General features: G+C 40.9%; 1 protein-coding gene across 2 annotated transcripts in view; it reads left to right on the forward strand.

Moving 5' to 3' along the window:
- The window catches only part of SDHAF3 (succinate dehydrogenase complex assembly factor 3), a 44,149-nt gene extending 28,419 nt beyond the window's left edge, over window positions 1-15,730 (forward strand). For both annotated transcript variants that reach the window (XM_015410947.1, XM_015410946.1), the window contains exon 3: window positions 15,324-15,730. In XM_015410947.1, the coding sequence (XP_015266433.1) occupies window positions 15,324-15,527 (204 nt within the window). In that variant the 3' untranslated portion in view covers window positions 15,528-15,730. The remainder of the gene's footprint in view (window positions 1-15,323) is intronic.
- Window positions 15,731-22,423: the final 6,693 nt, after the last annotated feature.

Below are 22,423 nucleotides of genomic sequence, written 5' to 3' on the forward strand. Positions count from 1 at the left end.
TCCCTGATGGATTAAAGTACCCTGGTCCTGCTCCTACATTTAAGAACATAAGAACATAAGAGACGCCAATGTTGGATCAGGCCAAAGGCCCATCCAGTCCAACACTCTGTGTCACACAGTGGCCAGAAATACCAGTGCCATCAGGAGGTCCAGCAGTGGGGCCAGGACATTAGAAGCCCTCCCACTGTTGACCCCCCCCCAAGCACCAAGAAGACAGAGCATCACTTGCCCCAGAGCCCCTAGCTATACCTTGTGGCTAATAGCCACTGATGGACCTCTGCTCCATATGCTTATCTAATTCCCTTTTGAAGCCGTCCATGCTTGTAGCACCCACCACTTCCTGTGGCAGTGAATTCCATGTGTTAATCACTCTTTGGGTGAAGAAGTACTTCCTTTTATCCGTTCTAACCCGACCGCTCTGCAGTTTCATGGAGTGCCCACGAGTTCTTGTATTGTGAGAAAGGGAGAAAAGTACCTCTTTCTTTACCTGCTCTTTCCCATGCATAATCTTATAAACCTCGATCATGTCACCCCTCAGTCGTCTTTTCTCCAAGCTAAAGAGCCCTAAGCGCTTTAACCTTTCCTCATAGGGAAAGTGTTCCAACCCTTTTATCATTCGAGTTGCCCTTTTCTGCACTTTTTCCAAAGCTATAATATCCTTTTTAAGGTGTGGTGCCCAGAACTGCACACAGTATTCCAAATGAGGTCTCACCATTGATTTATATAGGGGCATTATTATATTGGCTGATCTGTTTTCAATACCCTTCCTAATAATCCCCAGCATAGCATTGGCCTTCTTTATTGCAGTCACACACTGTCTCGACATTTTCAGTGAGTTATCCACTACAACTCCAAGATCTCTCTCTTGCTCAGTCTCTGCCAGTTCAGACCCCATCAATGTGTATTTATATTTAGGATTTTTGGCTCCAATGTGCATCACCTTGCACTTGGCCACATTGAACCCCATTTGCCATGTTGACGCCCACTTGCCCATCCTTGACAGATCCCTTTGGAGTGCCTCACAATCCTCACTGGTTTTCACCACCCTGAACAACTTCATATCATCACAGATCCCCTTGGAGTGCTTCACAATCCTCACTGGTTTTCACCACCCTGAACAACTTTGTATCATCCGCAAATTTAGCCACTTCACTGCTTACTCCCATCTCCAAATCATTAATGAACAAGTTAAAAAGCAGTGGACCAAGTACTGATCCCTGCGGTACCCCACTGCTTACCACCCTCCACTGAGAAAATTGCCCATTTATACTCACTCTCTGTTTTCTATTAATTAGCCAGTTTTTGATCCATAAAAGGACTTGTCCTTTTATCCATAAAAGGACTTGTCCTTTTATCCCATGATTTTTGAGCTTACTTAGGAGTCTTTGATGAGGAACTTTATCAAAAGCTTTCTGGAAGTCAAGGTAAACAATATCTATTGGATCCCCCTTGTCCACATCTTTGTTCACCCCCTCAAAGAACACTAACAGGTTAGTGAGACAAGATCTTCCCTTACAGAACCCATACTGAGTCTGCCTCAATAGGTTTTGTTCATCTATGTGCCTACTAATTCTTTCCTTAATAATGGTTTCCACCAATTTACCCGGTATCGACGTCAGACTGACTAGACCAGTGTCTAGTCATGCCAACCACAACCACACTAATTTTAGACAAAAGCAGGATACAGCTATTTTGACTAAATAAGAAAATTAGAAGCTACAATTTTGACAGATCTGAGGCAATATTGGAGAATATCCACCACCAACTCACCATAGTGAGTTAGATGAATATCTGATAAGGGCTGTGAATCACATTAAACTTTTCTCTCGACGGCCTTGCAATTTCTAAATAGCATTCCATTCTTATTGCATCCTAATTCCTTGTATCCTAATGATGTTTATTTTTTTAATTTTATTTTTTATTCTTTTTTACAATATGCACAAAGTAAACTATGTTTAAAGCAAACTGGTTTAGTGTGATATCTGAATTGAGCCACCATTAGCCTCTTTAGGTGTTCGACTCTGTTACCATGTTGCAAAGTACAACTAGGATTTAAAAAAAATGGTTTTAGATTGCTGAAGGGCTTCAGTACTCCTCCCCAGGAGTTTAAAAAATATTTTTCTTTGAACAGCACAACCTGCTGTTTGGGACCCACTCCAGTTTTATGCTTTTTTTGGCACCATATGGGGGGGAGAGACACTACTGTTTGAGAAAGAGAAGCCACAGGTTCCCCTTTGAGACACAGCACAGCATGATTCCTTCTATTCTGGCTTCCATTTATCTTGGTCTCTATCTTGGCACAGGCTGGTTCATGTAAGAGATAGGTAACAGATAAGAAGTTTACTCTTCCTATGCGAATCCAAACTTACAAGTAATATTAGTCACACTTAACTGTTCTTAATTCTGGGCTCCAGAGAACACATTATTTTACTAGCAAAAAAGTGTTGCCATGGCAACAGAGGCAGAAAAGAAAGACATTGAAATTTCAATTTTATTTCAAAGATGCATTCATTTTAAACACTCCTTTATTGATGACTAGCCAAGCAACATGGTTTTTTAAAGGAACTGAGTTGGTACATTGTTCTGTCTCTGTAAAGAGCTTAAAGAGGATTTGAAAACGTTTCCTTTAAAAAAATGGCTTAACCTACAAACTGTATTGAAGTATAGATGTGGGGTTTTTTAACATACCAATAAATACAAATTTACATAATATTTTATCTCATAGAGCTTTGCTGCACCTCTTCATGAAAGTCATCATTCCAGGGACTATTATGGCTTGGATCCTAAGCAGCATCAACAGAGTTGTGCTAGGGGAGAGCAGTTTCACCTTCCCTTCTCCCACTCAGCCTTCTTTCCACCTAAAATTGTGCTCCTGTGGGTCAGAGAACCCCAGAAATGGAGGGGAGGGACAACAGGAGAAGAATCAACAAAGATTGCCCTCCCCTCTGTGAACAGAAATGTCTTTCTGTCAATTGTACTGCTGTTATGCTGATGGAACTGCAATTTAGGGTCCGAGCCTATTTTCTCCACATGAAGTCAGCATCAGAAATATTTAGGATTTTAATGCTGCATTTCCTTTTATCTTTTCAAACAGCTGTTGTTCATTCTCACATTAATCTCAGCAAATTTATTTATTTAAAGTTACAACATCAGTTAAACGTACATTGAGAGCCAGTCTGGTATAGTGGTTACAGTGTAAGACTAGGATGGGTAGCCTTGGGACAGTCACACACTCTCAGCCTAATTTACCTCACACGGAAGTTGTGAGGTTAAAATGAAGGGGAAGAAAATGATGTTAGTCACTTTGGGACCCCATTGGGGAGAAAGGCAGGGTATAAGTGAAGTAAATAAATATCAACTACTTCTTGTTCAGGGTGTTTCTCATAATATTCAATTGCGTCCATTACTATTCTTACATTGTCTCGGATCTGTCTCTTTGGTAAAAAACCAGCTTGGTCTTCTGAAATCGCTGTTTGTAAATAGTTTTTCACCCTCTCTGCAATAACTTTTGCAAAAATCTTGTAATCATTGTTCAAAAGAGAAATTGGCCTATAGTTCTCTATTATGGCTTGGATCCTAAGCAGCATCAACAGAGTTGTGCTTAGAGGAGAGCAGTTTCACCTTCCCTTCTCCCACTCAGCCTTCTTTCCACCTTAAATTGTGCTCCTGTGGGTTGGAGAACCACAGAAATGGAGGGGAGGGACAACAGGCGAAGAATCAACAAAAATTGTCCTCCCTTCTGTGAACAGAAATGTCTTTCTGTCAATTGTACTGCTATTATGCTGATGGAACTGCAATTTAGGGTCCGAGCCTATTTTCTCCACATGAAGTCAGCATCAGAAATATTTAGGATTTTAATGCTGCATTTCCTTTTATCTTTTCAAACAGCTGTTGTTTATTCTCACATTAATCTCAGCAAATTTATTTATTTAAAGTTACAACATCAGTTAAACGTACATTGAGAGCCAGTCTGGTATAGTGGTTACAGTGTAAGACTAGGATGGGTAGCCTTGGGACAGTCACACACTCTCAGCCTAATTTACCTCACACGGAAGTTGTGAGGTTAAAATGAAGGGGAAGAAAATGATGTTAGTCACTTTGGGACCCCATTGGGGAGAAAGGCAGGGTATAAGTGAAGTAAATAAATACCAACGCCCCCCCCCACACACACACACACGCATAATGAAAAAGACTTGAGATAATTTTCTGGTTCTACATACAATGACAATAATATTTGGTTGACAGAGGTTTCTTTTTCCTGTTCTCTAATAAAAAGTAAAATATCAGTACTGTGGCTTGTTTAGATACATTGTCATATGTAGCTGGTTTTCCTTACAATAAATCTATGTGACAGAAAAAGCATTGCTGAATCCCCAGTGGAATTAAAAAATTCTTGCCAAAGTGGTACATGGAATACAGAGCCAAAAAATGTGTGGATTATGTCTTGAAAGTGTTTTCTTGAATTAGTCATATTTATTTTCAACTGGGCAACTGGGAAGTTGATGATGTTGGCTGGAAATTAGATTTTTATTGCATGTTTTAAAATAATTAGGAAGTTATACACTTCTGCTAGCTAGGGCAATGAATTTTATACCTGAGGGTACTCTCTTTTTAATTTTTTTTTATTTTCTAAAACACTACAAGAAAATAGGGACAGGGAACTATAAACTACAGGAGAAAATAAAGCAAAACCACTAAAACCCCAAGAAGTAGTGGTCTTATAATGGTTACAATACAAAGCTTATAGTAAAATAAAAAAATATTGGTTACATTAAATGTGATAATTAAATCCGCTTATATGTTTCAAATCCAGAACTTCTGACTTCTTAAAGAACAATACAAAAGAGCTCTTATATATTATTAACAAAAAACAACAGACTTCAGAAGAAATTAGCGTCTCATTTTTTGTGTTTTCTTTCCCTCAAACGATATCCTGGCTTAGGGGCCGCTGCCCCAAGTTCCGAGTCTGAGTCCTCTCCAGTAGGTGTTTCATCATCACTTCCCTTGTGACTCTCCTCATCTTCTTCCTCTGATGGTCCAAGTTGCTGCTGCAAGAACACACTCGCTTTCATAACAGAGTCAATTTTTCCCCTCTTGTCTTTAAATTTAAACAGTATGCCTTCAGGTATAATCCATTTGTAGGGGATGTTATTCTTTTGTAAAAACAAAGCCAAGTCTCTGTATTTTTCCCTCTTCTTTCTTATTTCAAAGGGAATGTCTTTCAAAACTCTTATCTCCTTGCCATCAATTTTAAAGGTAGTTCCATTTGTTGCCTTTAGGATCTGGTCTCTCACTTGTCTTCTGGAGAATCTAACCACCACCTTACCGGGCAGATTATTTTTCTTTATAAATTCTGAATATGATCTATAGATCACATCTATTTCACTTTGAAGAACATCCGCTTTTAAATCTGTAACCGGTCCCAGGGCATCAATCATGATCTGCTTTAGATTTCCACCTTTCGTCTCAGGAACTCCTTGAAATCTCAGAATAAAGCTTGCCTTTTCCATTTACAGCTGTAGAAGCTGGGTTTCATTTGAGTTTCTCTTCTTTTCCATCTGCTGCATTTGTTTTTTTAACTTTTTAGTGTTGGCATCCATTTCTTTAAGGTTCTCAGCTGTTTGCTCTGGTTTTTTTAGTGTTCTCACTTAGTTGCTGTTGCTGTGCAGCAAAATTATCATTGAGTGTCTTCATTTGCTCCAGCAGGGGTTCATCTGTTAGCATCTTATAGAAGTCTGTGGTTACATCCGGTCACGTGACCGCACTCGCTGGGCTGGCACTTCCTGAAGAAGGCTTAGGTTTCGGATGCTTAATTTTCTCCCGGTGTGCGTCCAGTACTGGCACACAGCAGCAAGACCGTCAGGGCATCGGAACGCCTCAATCCGCTGGCAGCGTACCGGGGGAGAGGTGATCCTCAGCACCCCATGGCTAGGAACCCTTCACAAGGGTTCCAGGGGAGTGCGTACAATCACTCCCCCTCTCCATCCGCTGGTTCACGGATCACGTCCTCGGGAGCTCCTGAGCAGCGCATCCGCCATTAGAGTGCAAAAACCGGAAGTTCCACCTGAGAGTACTCTCATGCAGTTCACCTTTCTGAACAGCTGTCACAATGCCAGTAAATATTCTCAGGATGCCACTGGCCCATACAAAAACTATAATGTTCATAAGTTGCTAAACACAAGGACTGCCCAGTCTCCAGCCTGAGGAACATGTGCTCGTGGGCTGACTTTTGGGTCTCACACAGACTGGATGAGCAAACTCTGCCTTATTCGTTTATTTCATAGGAAATGTGCAAACTGTCCCATGGCTTTTTTTTAAATGCAAAGCAGCCATAAGAGGTTGCCAGTGTGAATGAAGGAACAGCTGGGGCAAAGAGTTGCCTAACTGGCCAGCAGTTTTCAGCTCAAAATTAACACTTCTCAAAAAATGTTATGTGGAAAGCAGCTTAGGATCCCAATATGGAGCCAAACAGAGGCCACAGGAGAAAGGCCTTCCCTTTTTCTTCCATTCCCACTGACAGCCTCCCACTAGACAAAATAAGATTGGATGCAAAGTGCATTTTGAGACAGAAGTGATTGGGCTGGTACTCCTTTCCACTAAGCTCTATCTGTATTTGAGTATCATTCTTAGAAATATACAACTAAAGAAAGAGTGACCTTAACAAGGCAAGGTAAATTATTATAGCTCTATCGATCAGTTTGATGAGTGTCCTGATAGGTCCTTCTAGCCTTCCACAGGCTTTTGCCATGTCTACTTTGTCTCTGGCACTCTTCCGTAGCCTTTCATAAATGGAGCAGGAAACATAGAACAAGAGATGACATGATAGCTATGGTACTCACCTGCAAATAGCAAACCCCGTTTCCTCCTTTTGCCATCAAGCCTAATTTTATAGGCAAGGTATCTCTGCATTTTCCTTATTAAATATTTTTGTGCCTTATTGGGGCTTTTGCAACATAAGCATCAGATTTACGTATGTAATTAAGTCCGGATGATTTCAAAAGACAATGCTGAAAGTGTGTTCAGGCATATATATTGTTAACCTCAAATGTTCAGTGATTTCCCTCCTGCTCTGCTTTCTGGAGAGGGATTAGTCATCATCTCTGAGGTCAGTAAAGGTACCTGGCCTAATTAGGAGTAGCCAGTGCAACTTTCCTAAAAGAAACACCAAATTTGGAGTCAGGCTTCTAAAAACTGATGTCAGTGATGATGTTCACTCAGTTTTGTGTGATGTACCTTCGTCCAGTTTCTTCGTCCAAGTTACTTTTTTCCCACCATAGAGAACAATAAAGGGGATAGGGGCAACCTGTTTGGGGGCCCGTAGAATTGGGACCCCCTGGTCCAATGTTCTTCAAACTTGGTTGGTATCTTGGGGAGAGGCTCCAGCAGCTACCCTACGAGTATGGAGCCTCTCCCTAAAACTCCCTTCCCTCCAGCCCCCAGAATATACCCTATGTTTTTGCCATTGACTTCAATGGCCCATAGGATGTAATGGGGCCGAAATTGACATTCGGCTGGCCCTTTTTCAGGCCTGGCATTCTAGCACGGAGCCTGAAAAAGGAGGTGGGTGGGTATCGGGCATCACACGCGAGAGGTGGAATTTGCCCCTACGCGTCCAAGGCCACCACCTCGGGGTTCAGGGAGGCAAGGGAACGTTTTGCCCCGTCCCTCCCCCGCGCAGGCGTTGCAGCTGCCGCTGAGAACAGCGGTGGTGGCGGCCATAAGTTTTTAAAGAGCCCCTCCCAAGAGCTGGGGGAGCCAGAATGACCTCTCGCGTGTGATGTCCGAGTGGCAACATCACACGCCAGAGGTAGAATTTGCCCCTTCAAGTCCAAGGCCACCACCCCAGGGCTCAGGGAGGCAAGGGAACGTTTCTCCCCACCCCTCCCCCCGCGTGGGCGTCGCAGCTGCCGCCAAGAACAGCGACGGCGACCATAACTTTTTAAAGAGCCCCTAAGGAGAGCTGGGGGAGCCAGAATGACCTCTCGCGCGAGAGGTAGAATTTGCCCCTAGGAGTCCAAGGCCACCACCCCGGGGCTCAGGGAGGCGGGGGAATGTTTCGCCCCCCCACTGTGTCCCAACTGATGGCTGGTGGGAGCAGTGGGCGGGGCTTATGTGCCTGCCCTCTGGGCTCCTGACTGGCGGAGCGGTGCTCTGGTGCGCTCTGGCAGGAACCGAGGCCTGCCTCCAATTCTATGAGGCACATATCCCTTCTATCTGCATTTCCTACTTTGTGTGGATTGATGAGCCCTGTTGGTGCAATACAGATGGAGAAGGGGGGGAGTTTAAAATCATGCCTCGCCCAATGTCTTTTGAACAGAGCCTATATGCACACGGCAATCACAATAAGTAGGGTACAGATTGTGTAGAGAGGATAGCTGTGTACAGCTTCTACACATGTAGCTTCCACGGAGAAGTTCTGAAGATCTAGCGTTCAGATGGTGCCAGTGAATCCAATCTTGACTCCTGCACCATAGCTTGGGTCCTATGACTGTGTTTTGCATGTGCATGACTCTGGCACAAGATCAGTGGTTTTCAGTGAGCTCTTGCACATATGAAAGTGTTAGTGGCAGAAGAAGTAAGCTGTGCAGAGGCCAGAGCAAAGCACATGCAGGTCACGGTCATGGGGTCCAAGCCCATGGATATGTCACCTGAACAGGACTGTGGTGCTAAAGATCACTGGGACAAGGCTTACTGTGACAAAGTTTGCTAAACTGTGGTCTTATAGTAATGCTGTCATAGTGAATCTCTATGGCAGATCATTTAAGAAATGCAATTCTTGTTCATTTATGGGAGCTTTCGGTAGTATGTTGGTTGTATCCAGTGTGACCATTTCTTGAAGCAGAGAATTGAAGAAATTCACTGAAAAAAATCACTGCATCCTGTGTAGATGGGATTTTGATGTGATGTTGAGCACATTGCTTTCACTAGCAAAGGCAGCTTGAAATAACCCGATGATAAATTGCTACTGGTGAGTTGGTACACGAGTTCAAATTGAAATGCAAAGTAGCTGTCAGCTGAAATTAGGTGTCCTAATAAATTCTCTAATTCGATCTACTTAACAACAGTCATTTGCTCTTTTAAGATATTGTTTTAAATTGACTAGGGAGTGTAGGTTGCTGGAGAATTATAATCGCTGCAAAAGTGAAAACAAAGTTTAAGGTAGTAAGTTAAATTGAGGGGCTAGTAAAGTTTTCCCTTGTATTTCCTTTAGGTTTTCATACAGTAGTAAAAAAGTAGAACAATTATGCTTTTCAAGTTTACAAAGTAATAAAATGACTGCTTCAGAATTCATCTTTTATGGGTTATATTAATTATATTAGAAATAAAGAAAATCAGTACTGCAGACACGACACGGTATAATAAAATTACTAGCAACTAATTTCTTCAACATATCTTTACCAGATATTGGCCAAACACAGAATTATGTAAGGCATATGCCGAAGGTAGTCCTAAAATCACTGGCCCTTTTTGCAATCCCAGGATTTAATTGCATGAACTTCAGTGGATTTAAAGCTGCTGAAATAAGGACTGTGGTTTATATGGTTTGTCGATTAGGCTCGCCATAATTTTCTAAAAAGATAAATTCAATTATGGCAATGGGACTTAATGCCACATAATATGATTTGGGTGAGCAGCTGCTCCACTAAATATGCTTCCTCAGAATTATAGTTGTTGGCCACAGTTTAGCACACAATTACACATGCTTGCAGAACAATGGAATCAGTGTAGTTTAAAAGCAATGCAGTTAAAGTGTGCATAGCTGCACTGAGAGTATTAAAATCAGTGGAGGATTTAATACTGTATAAATGTTATACTTTGGGTTGACGTGCCAGTCAATTGCCTATCTGTTATTTGACCATGGTCGAATACTGTCAAATGTTCCATAAGGCCAGAATGTCACTTTGTAGATGGCATGTTGCCTTTTAAGCTCCATTAGGATACCATGTGTTAGTAAAGGCAGGAGCAGAGGATGGCTACCATAGCCCTGCCAGAGTTGGGACAAACCAAACCATTCTTTTGGCTGGATACTATAACTTCAAGCATCTCCAAACAAGAAAAAAAACAGCCTGCCACCTAATTGCTTTATAGCCTTAAAAATTATCTTTTGTTTTAAATATTTCTTGTTATTTTGTTTTGTCTCTGTTCCGATTTCATGTTTTTGGAAGAAATGTCAAAACTGTAGGCTGATTTTGATGTTCCATGAGAGAAGCCAAAAAGAAGAAATGTCCAGTGAATCATTCACATTTACTTCATACTGTTTCATTACATTAAAAATCATTTTCATTGTTTAACGGTTTACATTATTTGTTATTTTAATTCACCTAAGGATCAAAGCTGTTAATGAAAGTAACTTTCTGCTTTAAGAATACTTGACCAAGATTTGACCAGTCAGTTCACCAACTCCTTTTTGATCAGTCATATGGTGAATCCTAGTGTTAGGATCAGCTTTTAGGTCTTTTATGGATCAAAGTGAGCATACTAAAGTGGATGTGGAAGCAGTTGGCCAGTTGATAGTTGCAGGGAGTCAACAAATACAATACTTACCAACTAACCAGAATTTTTCAGTAACTACAACCCAAAGTAGTTTTTTAGTTTGTGAAACATCAGCAGTAAAAATGTTTGAAGCTGTCAAATGTCCAACAGACTCTACTTTTTTGTATCAATCATTATCTTATTGGCTATCACAACACTAACCAGGAGTTAATTTCAAATACAGCTATGCTGCAGTTAACATTGCAACAGTACTGTTATTGCCAATATGCTAAAGGTGCTTCAGGTTCTTTGACTTATGTGGCTAGCCAATAAACCAGACAGTGAAATCAATCTTCCAGGCAGTAAAGGGTAATAAAAAGTATTTATTCGAATAAAGGAGAACCATCGGCTTAATTCAGCCTAGGTGTTCAACAAATAGATGCAAGGAGCAGACTTATATACTTGCTTCTGCTCCTCCTCACTTTACATCATCACTGACATCACTTAGGCATACTCAGTTCAGTTCTCTTTGTCTTGTCAGTCATCAGTTACATGTTTGGCACACATTCTAAAGCATTAAACTCCTTACATGAATTCTTTTAGTATTTTAAAATAGCTTGTATCAAACTCTCATAGACATCTTCAACTCACTTTTTAGATTTCATTTTGGTCCTCTAGAATATTTTCTACAATTATTTTAAAGAATATTAGCACATTTATGAAGCTGCTTGTATTAATATCCAAGCTTATAGTTTATAAAACACATTGCTTGGTTCGGCCTGTAGGAGGCACCATTTCACAATTCATATAATTGACCCTTCTAGTCAGTGCCAAAAGGGATGACTTCATGTTCACCTGTGTTCTTCTTAATTGTCAAATGTACATGATTTGTCTCTGTGACATAATACTCCTTAAAATTTAAAAGCACAGTATAGTGTAAATCACCTTTGTTTCTTTGGCTGCCTTTTAGGAGTTGATTATCTTGTTTTTCTCAAACTGTTTGTTAGCCCTTTTCAACTTAGTTCAGCTACTGGTCATTTGTATAATGACTTCTCTTTTCCATCAAACAGTCTGGTTGCACACCTCGAGGCTAGACCACTGTAACGCTCTCTACATGGGGCTGCCTTTGTCGCAAATCCGGAGGCTGCAACTGGTGCAGAATGCTGCGGCCAGGCTGTTAATGGGTCTCTCTAGGAGGGACCACATTCAGCCTGTGCTGAAAGCGCTGCACTGGTTGCCAATAGCGTACCGAATTCGCTTCAAAGTGCTGGTTCTTACCTATAAAGCCCTACATGGTCTGGGTCCAGCCTACCTGAGGGACCGCCTTATCCCGTATGTTCCCCCAAGAGCACTACGGTCTGGGGCCCAAAATTTACTAACTGTACCGGGCCCCAGAGAAGAGGCCCTGGGAAGGAAGGAAACATCGGAAACACTGGAACTTTTTTTGAACATTTTAAACATCTTACTTATTTGATTGAATGTCGGAACCATCAAATGACTTTGGGGGAACCTCAGGACTGGACCGTCATCTTGTGGAGTTTTTCGGATGTGAAGAGCAACAAGCACTTTAAATTTAAATTAAGTTTAAATTTGTATTTGAATTTAAATTAACTTGTATTAAGATTAGTTTTAAATGTTTACTGTTTTTAACTTTGAGAACTATGTTTTATTGTTGCAATTTTTGCCTGTTAGCCGCCCTGAGCCCTACGGGGGAGGGCGGAGTATAAGTTTGATTAATAAATTAATAAATAAATAAATAAATACAATTATTCAGCTTTAGCTTTCTGCAAACATCTTAAAGCATTAACTTGTTTTACATATAACATAAAGTCTTAAAACACACACACAGGGATTTCTTCTGTTACAATACATAATAACTGTCCTTTTGACTTAGGTATGGCTCTTCTCTTTGAAGTAGGAGAAAGAACAATTGGCAGTACAAGCTTTCCCAATTAGCACTACTCAGTTAAAGATGCAAACAGAGTAATGCCTTTTTAAAAATAATACAATGCACATATGTACTTATAAGCAGATATATTGCCTATAGTTTCTGATACACAATATGTTAGAATGCCTTTCATTTAAACATTGAAAATTCCTGTTCACACAGAGCAACAGAGCTGCTGCAAACTTTCCACCTTAGCTTGGCTGGCTAAATCCCAGGTCATCCTGACCAAAATTTGGCATAAACAAGCAAGACACCTGCATTTCAAAGGCATTTCATGACTATAAATTTAAAACTTCTCTCAATTGAAAGGGTTACTCCTTTTTTCCTCGTTAAAGCAAAAGCTAAAAACATGTCAATTAAAAATGATTCATATTATTTAGTTTTACAACACAGTTCAGACCTCTAAAGCAAGATGTTAAAATCTCCAGGGGAAACCCAAAGAATTTCTTCTAAAGGGCTTTTAACACAAGAATAATCAATAAAAAATCATTTGAGAGCTTCGCTCCTCCTACACTGTGTTAGTTCAATAGCAGTATTCTGTATTTTCTTCATAGTTTTAAAAAAGATAACTATTATTTGAGAAGCTACCAGCACAAAATACATAAGTACATTTTAGATCCTTACTGCCAAATTAAAAAAAAAAACAAATTTCTGTGATACGGACAAAGAAGAAGTAAAAGATGGTTTCTGACCTTAAGATAAAGAGGGTACCGAACAATGCAAAAGATCTTCAGCTGCCTGTATACACCAAATGGAATTTGTAGCTAGTTTTAGCACAGCAACCAAACCAGTACTCTGAGTTGAGTGTTTATTAACAATCTATAGATTTATAATGCTGTCCTAAGCAGTAACACCCTTCTAAGCTAAATGACCAATGTAGGTAAGTGTAAGGTGACTGAAACAAAAAATCTTCCCCCAACTTTAAGTACCCACTAATGAGACCCGAACTTGCTGAGACTAAGAGGGAAAGTGAAACTGTCAACTTAGTGCACTGCAGTGGTGAAAAAGGCAAACTCGTGCTGGTACTTATTGGGAAAGGGATTGAAGTTAAGGCAGTCAATATTATAATGTTGCCTATAGACATCTATGGTACAGCCTCATTTGGACTACAGTGTGTCATTCTGGTCACCATATCTCAAAACAGAGATTGCAGAGCTGGGGAAAGTACAGAAGGGGGACAAGCAAGTTGATTAAGGGGTTGGAACACCTGTTGTATGAGGAAAGTTGGAAGAGTCTGGGACTTTTCAGTTTAGAAAAGAGGAACATGATGGAGAACTTTCTCCCTCTCTCAAAATACTGGAACTCGGACATCCAGTGAAATTGATGGGCAGTAGATTCAGGATGGACAAAAGGAAATACTTTATTCAATGGGTTATTAAAGTGTGGGATTTGCTACTAAAGGATGTAGTGATTACCACAGGCACAGACAGTTTTTAAAGGGGATCAGACACATTCATGGAGGATAGGTATATCAGTGCCTACTGTAATGGACAGGTTAGGTTCTACCTCTAAGACCAGCCAATGAGAGCTGACGGAATGTTAGTGAGAGAGACTGCTGGAAAATGGCAGTTAAGGAAATTGAGAATTTGGCTGAGTTGAAGCTGTGGCAAAGAGAAGTGTAAAGCTGACTGGGAAAAAGTCAACAAAAGATCCCAAATTCTGGAATAGGGAAACAGTTCAAAAATTCAGTGAAGAAGAAACTTTGTAACGTGTCTTCCTTCACTGTTCTGTTCAAGCCATAAATAAAAGTTAACTCCTTGTTTGTTTTGTCTCAGGGAAAGAAACACAAACATACACAAGCTAGGAGCTGTATATATATATTTAGGATATAAATAAATGGTGGCAACATGTGAATGGAACAGTGTTTGAGCACCCAACTCCAATAACTTTGCAGTGTCTGCGTGAGGGGCCATTATTAAAGAGGGCTAGGTAGACGTGTGATGGCCTGACCTACCCTGAACCTGTGTGAGGGAGGTTGTGGGGGGTGGTAGGCACTCTGTGAGAGTGAAAAGGGTTCATCATGCTGTTAGGAACCTCCACATTTAGAGGCAGTATACCTCTGAATACCAGTGCCAGGAGCCAACATCAGGGGAAGGCCTTGGTCTCTGTGCCCAGTTGCTAGCCCTCCAGAGTAACAGGTTAGCCACTGTGGGACATAGGCTGCTGGACTGGATGGACCACTGGTCTGATCCAGCAGGGCTCTTTTTTTGTTCTTAGGTGTAGCTCTGTTTAGAATCGCACTGTAAGTTAAACAAGTATGTTAAACACATACACTTCAGGGCGGGGGACTCCATATCCATATTACTTCATCTGGGAGTGTGCCATGCCTACTCTGATTGGATCATTTACTCTTTTTTCATTTGTAGTCTGCAGTGTAATACAACACAGCAATTTCTTAGAGTGTTGGACCTTCTGGCCTCACTTTGTAAGAGCTCCCCACTGCCATTCTTATTTCGTTTGTACATTTGCATGTATATAGTACTGTTTACTGAGTGGAACACTTCAAGCGTCTGATGAAGTGCATTGGGCCTTACAAGAACTTGGGATACACTGAATTCATTTGTCTTTATGATGCCAAGAATCTGTGTTACTTTGTCTACAACAGACTCACCTGGCTACTACCACACAAGGCTTGCCCTTCCATACCACACTTAAAAAGCGCATTTGAATGTTAGGACTATGATGTAGATTGGGGAGTCACTCAGTTGCCACCCCTGTAGTATGAAGTCTTTCTTGGCCTGGTATTAGTTCACTCAAATGGTCATATTCAGTTTGATAGCATATTGGTTGGATAGGATTGGAAAAAGAGATTCTGTGGCAGGTTGAAGGGTTGCTGTTAGAAATGGACTATCTATACCTAAGTTTGCCTACTTTTAATCACTCAATTATCCCCCCCCTCCAGAACTATGCAACGATGCTTGGGGAGCAAACTAGTCAAAATGAAGAGAGCTCACCAAACAAGCCCCACTTTGGATCCCACCTCCCAGAGGAGAAGCTTGAAGCACTTCGAGGTGAGCAGCTTGGACAGCTACAGGAACTAATGCAAGAAGCTACCAAACCCAAGAGACAGTTTAATGTTTTGGATGATACAGAATACAAAAGATAGCATATTTCTTTGAATAGACTTTTAAGTAAAAATGTTGGTGCTTCCTTTGCTCTAATTTTGAAGAAATCCTCACTGTGGAAAATAAATCAAGTTGACATGTATCCTTTCTCTTTTATTTCAACCTCCAGGGATATGCATCAGAATATTTAGAAATAGATACTGTCCCACTTGTATTAATTATGGCCTACGCTACCACTTAGCATAACGGAACACTTGTTATTTCTCAAGCTTTTGGCTATGTTAAGCTTGTCACATGCAGGGAGAGAGTTAAATAGAAGTCTTTGTGCTAAGATGCAGTTTTAGGAAAAAATACAATAGGATTTAATAAATGCTGGGTGTAAAGGTACCACTGTTTTTGAAGATCTGAAGTATTCTACGTATCCTGTTGTTCCTTTCTTATAATGGTGTAGTGAGATGAGGTCACTCCAGAAGTGACCTGTAGTTTCATTAATGTAACTTCTAGTGCCTGAAGCTGCAAAAAGGAATCTATATGGCAGGAGCTGAGCCTGTTTAGACTGATAGGTCTCAGTTCTATTGCAAGTGTCAGGAGGATTTTCAGTGGCTACTGGCACTAGTAGGTAGCTGGTCTCCCTCAAAAGTATGAGAGCAGCTGGACTTATAATGCTTGCTTTTTTCCCTCCCTTGCCAGCACTGGAAAATTTACTGAAAGTAAATTCAAGGAGAGAAAAATGCCCTTGTCTTTGGGGCCAGGGAAGATCCTGGATGGCACAGTGCCCCCCCCGCCCCAGATAATTGCTGGCTTGACCATTGTTCTGTGAAGTCTTAGGGTTTTTTTAAAGAGTGGAGTTTGCCAGAGCTGCAGGGGGAGGAAGGGATCCTCTCTTCCCCCTCACCACTTTTCCAGCATTAAAACAGCACTGGGAGAAGTCATTTCCCTGTTTTAGCTGCTCTCCAGCACTGTTTCTGCATTCCCTGCAGCTGCAGGAAACCCAACTCTTAAAAAACCCAAACATGAAGCTGGGGGGATGCTAACATATGCAATCACTAACTAGTTGAAGCATATGAACAGAAGAATACCTAGACGAAGGAGAAATACATGGTCGTGTTGGCTTCACTTTGGTGCGTAGCAGAAACAAAAAGAAGTACTGATGGCATTACTAACAATGCAAACTTCAAAAGCATCCCTTGACCCAATACATATTCTTGAGGAAATCCACTGATTACGTCTGTTGAGAACCATGAATTTATTCCTAGCCTTTGCTTCCTATTCTTTAGTTAGTTACCACCAGTCTATAAAAGATCCTGTCTTCTAAAGAATAAACCTGCTAAGTTCACCCAGGAGTCTATGGTGCAAGACACTGCAGATCTTTTTGGTCAGGATCCCCAAGGCAGTGAACATTAAAACATTTGAACAATTAAAAACATTTAAAATATAAAATAATTAAATAAAAACAAATAACACCAGAACCGGGGAGGAGAACCAGTAACCATTCTTGGGGATATGGAAAATGAAACAAAAAAGTCTGCAGCCGCTGGTGGGAAACACCAATAGAGAGAGACAAATCTCCCTGGGCGGGAGTTCTAAGTTTTGGTACCACTACTGAGAATGCCTTTTCTCACCTGTCTAGCAGATGCAAGTGGCAACCAATGCAGGATCTCTGAAGATGACCAGAGACATTCCCTTAAAAGGCATTAAACTGTGCAAGAAAACTGGGAGTTCGAGGATTTGCTGTAAGATTACATGACCTTGGTTCTAGAACAAGGTTTAGAGATGGCTGTACAAAATGTTTTAGTTGTTCTTCATGTTAAAGTTGTTTTGAACCATTCTTCATTGTGGCCATTTTTATCAGTGACCCTTGAAACACTTAGAAGTTGGCTTGGAGCTTGGTTGACCCCAACTAGCATTATGTGAAGAACTTATGCCCCAGTGGGAAAAACAAGAACATGAAATTTCATTTGCCCTGTACTATTCACCTTGCTTGGGCTAGGATATTTTCAGCATTTGGATATGAAAAAATAATTTCTTTCCCACCTACATCAGCAGAGCTTTTAATGTAAGCAGTCATCCTTAAAATGCCTCTCATCTTTCTTCTCACCATGTCCATTATTAACCTTCTTTAAAAGATTAATTTTCCACAGTGAATTCACCATTGTGGAATTTTGGCAATGTGAAATAGCACAATACATTAAATAGCATAATATATTAAATAGCATAATATACAGTAATGCTAAAGAAGTTGAATGCCAAATTGTAACTTTTTATTAATGTCAAAAAGTAAAGGATTCTGAAAATTAGTACAGATACTTCTGAATTCATGTTTTAAGCTTGTATGTTAACAAAATAAAAGTGTTACCTAAATAAGACCTTTTCAGATAATAATTTGCAGAAGGACACTACAGGTCTTACTAGATGGGTATGGACAATTCAAACATCTTCCGCTTGCACATTTGGTACAAGAAAATTCCATTTTCTATGCACTCAGATGCAAATAAATGCTAGGCAAATGCTGTCTCCCTAAGGCAGTACTGAATATTCAATATTCACTTTGAAAGTAGGGATGCTCAAACATCTCTCTGCTTGGAATAGCCAAAAGTTAAAAAAAAATCAGGTCCCCCCCTCCCGACATTTGAATGTGTTGATAATATGATCAAATACATCCACATGAGCATGTTCTTCCAATGCTGCCCCCTGCCCCCTGACTGCCCATAGCTCATGCATGAAACAAAAAAGTGCTTCCATTTTCTGTTTTGATTCTGCAAAAGGGGAAGGGAATCATCTGTATGACTTGTTTGTCTAATATTCCTTGCTTGTTTTGGCAGCCCAGTTGAGTGTGCTTGAGATAGTGTGGATCACAAAATAGTGATGTGTTCTCATGCTGTGCCCTGGGAAACTACTGTTGTATCCTGCAAGTTCTGAGGCTATGCCAACTCAGAAATCGCATCAGCTGATAAATGATGCCAACTAAATAAACACAAAATTTATCCCTCTAATCATTTTTATTCTGCTAGCCTTACTAAAGCTATGGCTGGGCCACTTCCAGCCCATGAACCTTAAGTTTGACACCCCTGGTGTAAATATTTAACGCAACACTATCTTTCATACAAGGTAAGTGCAATTTTCAATGTTTTTTCTTTCTGCTGTATGAAATGCAGCAGAGTGGACATTTGTATTGTTTCATTGCTCTGGGAAGCCCTCACCACCTGTTTTTGAAGCCCTTTTCTTCTCCGCCCTTGTCTTCATTTGCCCTTGCAGCCATGTGATGACCCTCCAGTGCTTCATTTATAAGTATTCATGATGTCATCATGTCAAATGTAGGCCCACAGAACTAAACAGCAGTGTGGGCAACCGAGATTATGGACTAGGAAGGAGAGAGAGAGAAGAACACCATATGTAAAGCTTCTTGCTGAAAAATAGGGCTGCCAAGACCCCCCGGGGGAAATCCCCCTGCCCCAGAGGCCCGTTCCCAGACGCCGGGGGATCGGGCCCTGGGGGGCACCCCGCCCCAGCGTGGTGCTTCATTTATAAGTATTCATGATGTCATCATGGCAAATGTAGGCCCACAGAACTAAACAGCAGTGTGGGCAACCGAGATGATGGACTAGGAAGGAGAGAGAGAGAGAGAGGAGAACACCATATGAACTATGTAAAGCTACTTGCTGAAAAAGCTGAAAAAGAGAAGCAATTTCTCATGCACAGAAAAAGGAGAAGAGTTAAGTCACTCTGGTTCAGTCCTAATTCAGCCACCTTAGGGATTTTGTGTACGGTGTGGGTTGTGATAGAATGAGTGTCATTATTAGCATTAATTCGAGGATGCCTGAGGGCCAATAAAATCCCTGATTTGCCACTGATTGTGTCTTCCAAAGAGAATATCAGTTCTTTGATTAATTGACCTGAATGATAGAAATTGCTTTTAAACATCTGTTTGTCACTTCAATACTTAACATTTTAGGGATGCATCTAATGGATATAGGTGTGAAGTATCTCTGAGATATCACTGCGGATGAGCAACACAACTCCTCCTCCCACTTCTTTGCAGGCTATTTTTGTATTTCTTTTGCAAATGGATAATTTAGATTGGAAGGAAAGTGCTTTTCTCTGTCACATAAAGTGCAAAGACCATTCATGCAACCAAAGAACATTGCAAACTGAGTAAAGAGCCTTAAACTGGACAGAAGATCAGCTGGCAGAGAGAGAAGGCCCACTTAGCAGTCAGAGCTTCCTCTGTTTCTTGTTTGTTGCTGTTATCTGATTTTTTTGTTCTGTTTCTCTACATTAGTAGCTGCTTTGGGTTTCCATTGGGGAGGAAAATACCCTACCCACCTTCTGCAGCAATTCCCTGGCATTTTAGTAGTTCTTAGGGGAACTTTTTCAAAGTTATTGTTCATACCATTTGCAGGATTTGCACTCATGGCATCAGAATTGTTGAGGTGCATGGCCTTATGGTGGGTTAACATTAAAAAACAATAAAAGTGGAAAATAAAAATTCTTTATTTCAAATAATCCAATGACCCAACGGTCTTAAACAACATAAAACACTAGTACCACCCTCTAATTCCACCCTGGTCTTAAAGCCATTGCAGCCAAAATTATTGCCACAACCAACGTTATGCCAAAATCATACTAGCTGGTAAAAAAGCTGGGTCAGTGGAAGAAGCACCAGAAGCAATCATTGGCTGAAACCAGAAGTCTCTCAAAGGGCCCCCCAGCATGCAGTCAAAAAAAAGATGAGCCAATGTTTCAATTACACCAGATCCACAAGGACCCAGCCTGACTGAATGTCACTCCTTGGAATCTACCCAACAGAACAGTGGAGGGGAAAGCATTTAACCTGTCCAAAAGAGAAGCCTTCCAATATTTAGAGACAGTCAATTGATAAAAATAAGATGGAAGGATTGTAGAAGGAACAACACCAAAAAAATAACATACAGCATACTCTACGAGCCCTAGCAGGGGCTGACTGACAATCTAAGGCCTTCAGTGCTCTATCAAGAGATAGCCTTGTGGCCTGAGGGCCAATAAAGGACAGGGGACAGCCCCAAAATATGGAGTTTAGGATTGAGTCTCCATTGTGAAACACAGCAATCTTCTGGGGGATACTTTGTTCCTGCAGCAATTCAAATTTTTAGGGCCAAAGTATTATCACAGATTTTATATGGGGTGGCCATTTGGATTACCAGAGTTGATAGCGCTATTGAAAATGAAAAATCAGCTCCGCCTACCAGTATGGAGCCAAAAAAGGAGAAATTTTTTAGGATCATAAAAATGAGCAGACAAAACAATAACAGTATGTTTTCCCCAAACTTGTTCATAGAAAGTAAACTAGAAATGTATGAAGAGCTATATTGCCCCAAATTTTTATAATTAATAGAGCTACCCTCCTGGCAGCAATAATTTTTTTTAAAAAAACCCTGAGGTTAAGAATATTGTTATTGGAGGAGAGAGACTCTCCAAGGCTGTCACTGCAAAATAACTTGACAGTCGTTTTAAGTGTATTTGTGCCTGGTAGTTATGGGGCTCAATTTGTGGTGCATTTAAAAGAAGTTGCCAAAACAACTGAGTACACAAAAACCACCATGTAATTTATAGCTTTTCTGTGGTCTAAATAAAGGTAAAAACAGTGAACAAATGCTATGGAACTTTTGAAAAAGTAATTAAGGGGATGAATGAAAGGTGAAAGAGCTGTAAAGTATTATATGAAGGATAACTTAAGACCTTTGTTGTTCCACTTATTTATGTAATTAGATTTTTTTTAGGCCACCTTTCCCTGCCAGCAGGGCTCAGGGCGGCTTATAGCCAAGGTGTATATAATACATAAATTGTTAAAACCAACAATAGAATACATAAGACATACGGGGTGTCCCTGCCACCTCCAGAATATGCCTCTGTGTTATGGGTGAAGTGGATGATGTCGAGCATTACATTCTGAGATGCTCATGGCATGAATCACTTAGGCAAAGGTTTATTTATCCTATTGTACCTCGGTATAATGGAATTTCAGAGCAGGATTTGACCGTTTTCTTGCTCTCTGATATTGATGCACATGTTACTAGCAGAATGGCTTTGTTTGCACTGGCGGCGAAAAAAATAAGACTGGGTATAGGACTGTAAGTTGCTGATGTATACTGTTGGTTGTGCTTTGATTTATTTTGTGTTGTTATGGCCAGTGGCTAAGACAATAAACTAAACTTGAAACATAAGACATATATCAACAAAAAAAACAATCCAATCCCAAGATGGCGGGCAAAATTTCAGCTTCCACAAGCCGCCTAGGAGGGTGTGTGTGGAGAAAGAAGGGCATGAGAATGCCAGGCTACGCGCTGTCACGTCACTGTTCTTAACCAAATGCCTGGCGGAACATCTCTGTATTACATGTCCTGCGGAGAGGTAACAAATCCCACAGGGCATGGATGTTCTCCAGCAGAGAATTCCACCAGGCAAGGGCCAGGGCCAGAAAAGCCCTGGCCCTGGTTAAGGACAGCCGGGTCTCTCTTTGGTTGGGGACCACCAGCAATGCTGGGCAATGCTCAGCTAGTAACTGTTCAGAATGGGCTCAGTTCAGAATATGCTCACCTAAAAATGAGCTACAGTGATCTGGAGTTGGATTACGCCTGAACTAATTTGAAACTCAAGCCTGTTCTGAATTCTAGGTGGCACTCTAGTTTCTGGAAAGGCCTCCTTACTCCCTCATGAGCCTCCACTAGAGTACTGGAGACTTCCCAGCCGCTTCATTAACCCCCTTCCCTCTACCCACACTTATATGTTAGAGCTGTTAGAAGCTACTGCCGTCTTGACTAGGCTTGTAATGCATCAACAGCATTCTTACTTAAGGACCCAGATGTCCTGGGGAACACTTTCCAGTGGATTTACCATCTACAAGCATGCTGCTACCTAATTATGGCTGGAACAGCAGCCCATCTAATCACCAGCACTGCTA

Source organism: Gekko japonicus, unplaced genomic scaffold (genome assembly GCF_001447785.1).
Source record: "Gekko japonicus isolate JY-2015 unplaced genomic scaffold, Gekko_japonicus_V1.1 scaffold231, whole genome shotgun sequence".
Classification (NCBI taxonomy): domain Eukaryota; kingdom Metazoa; phylum Chordata; class Lepidosauria; order Squamata; family Gekkonidae; genus Gekko; species Gekko japonicus.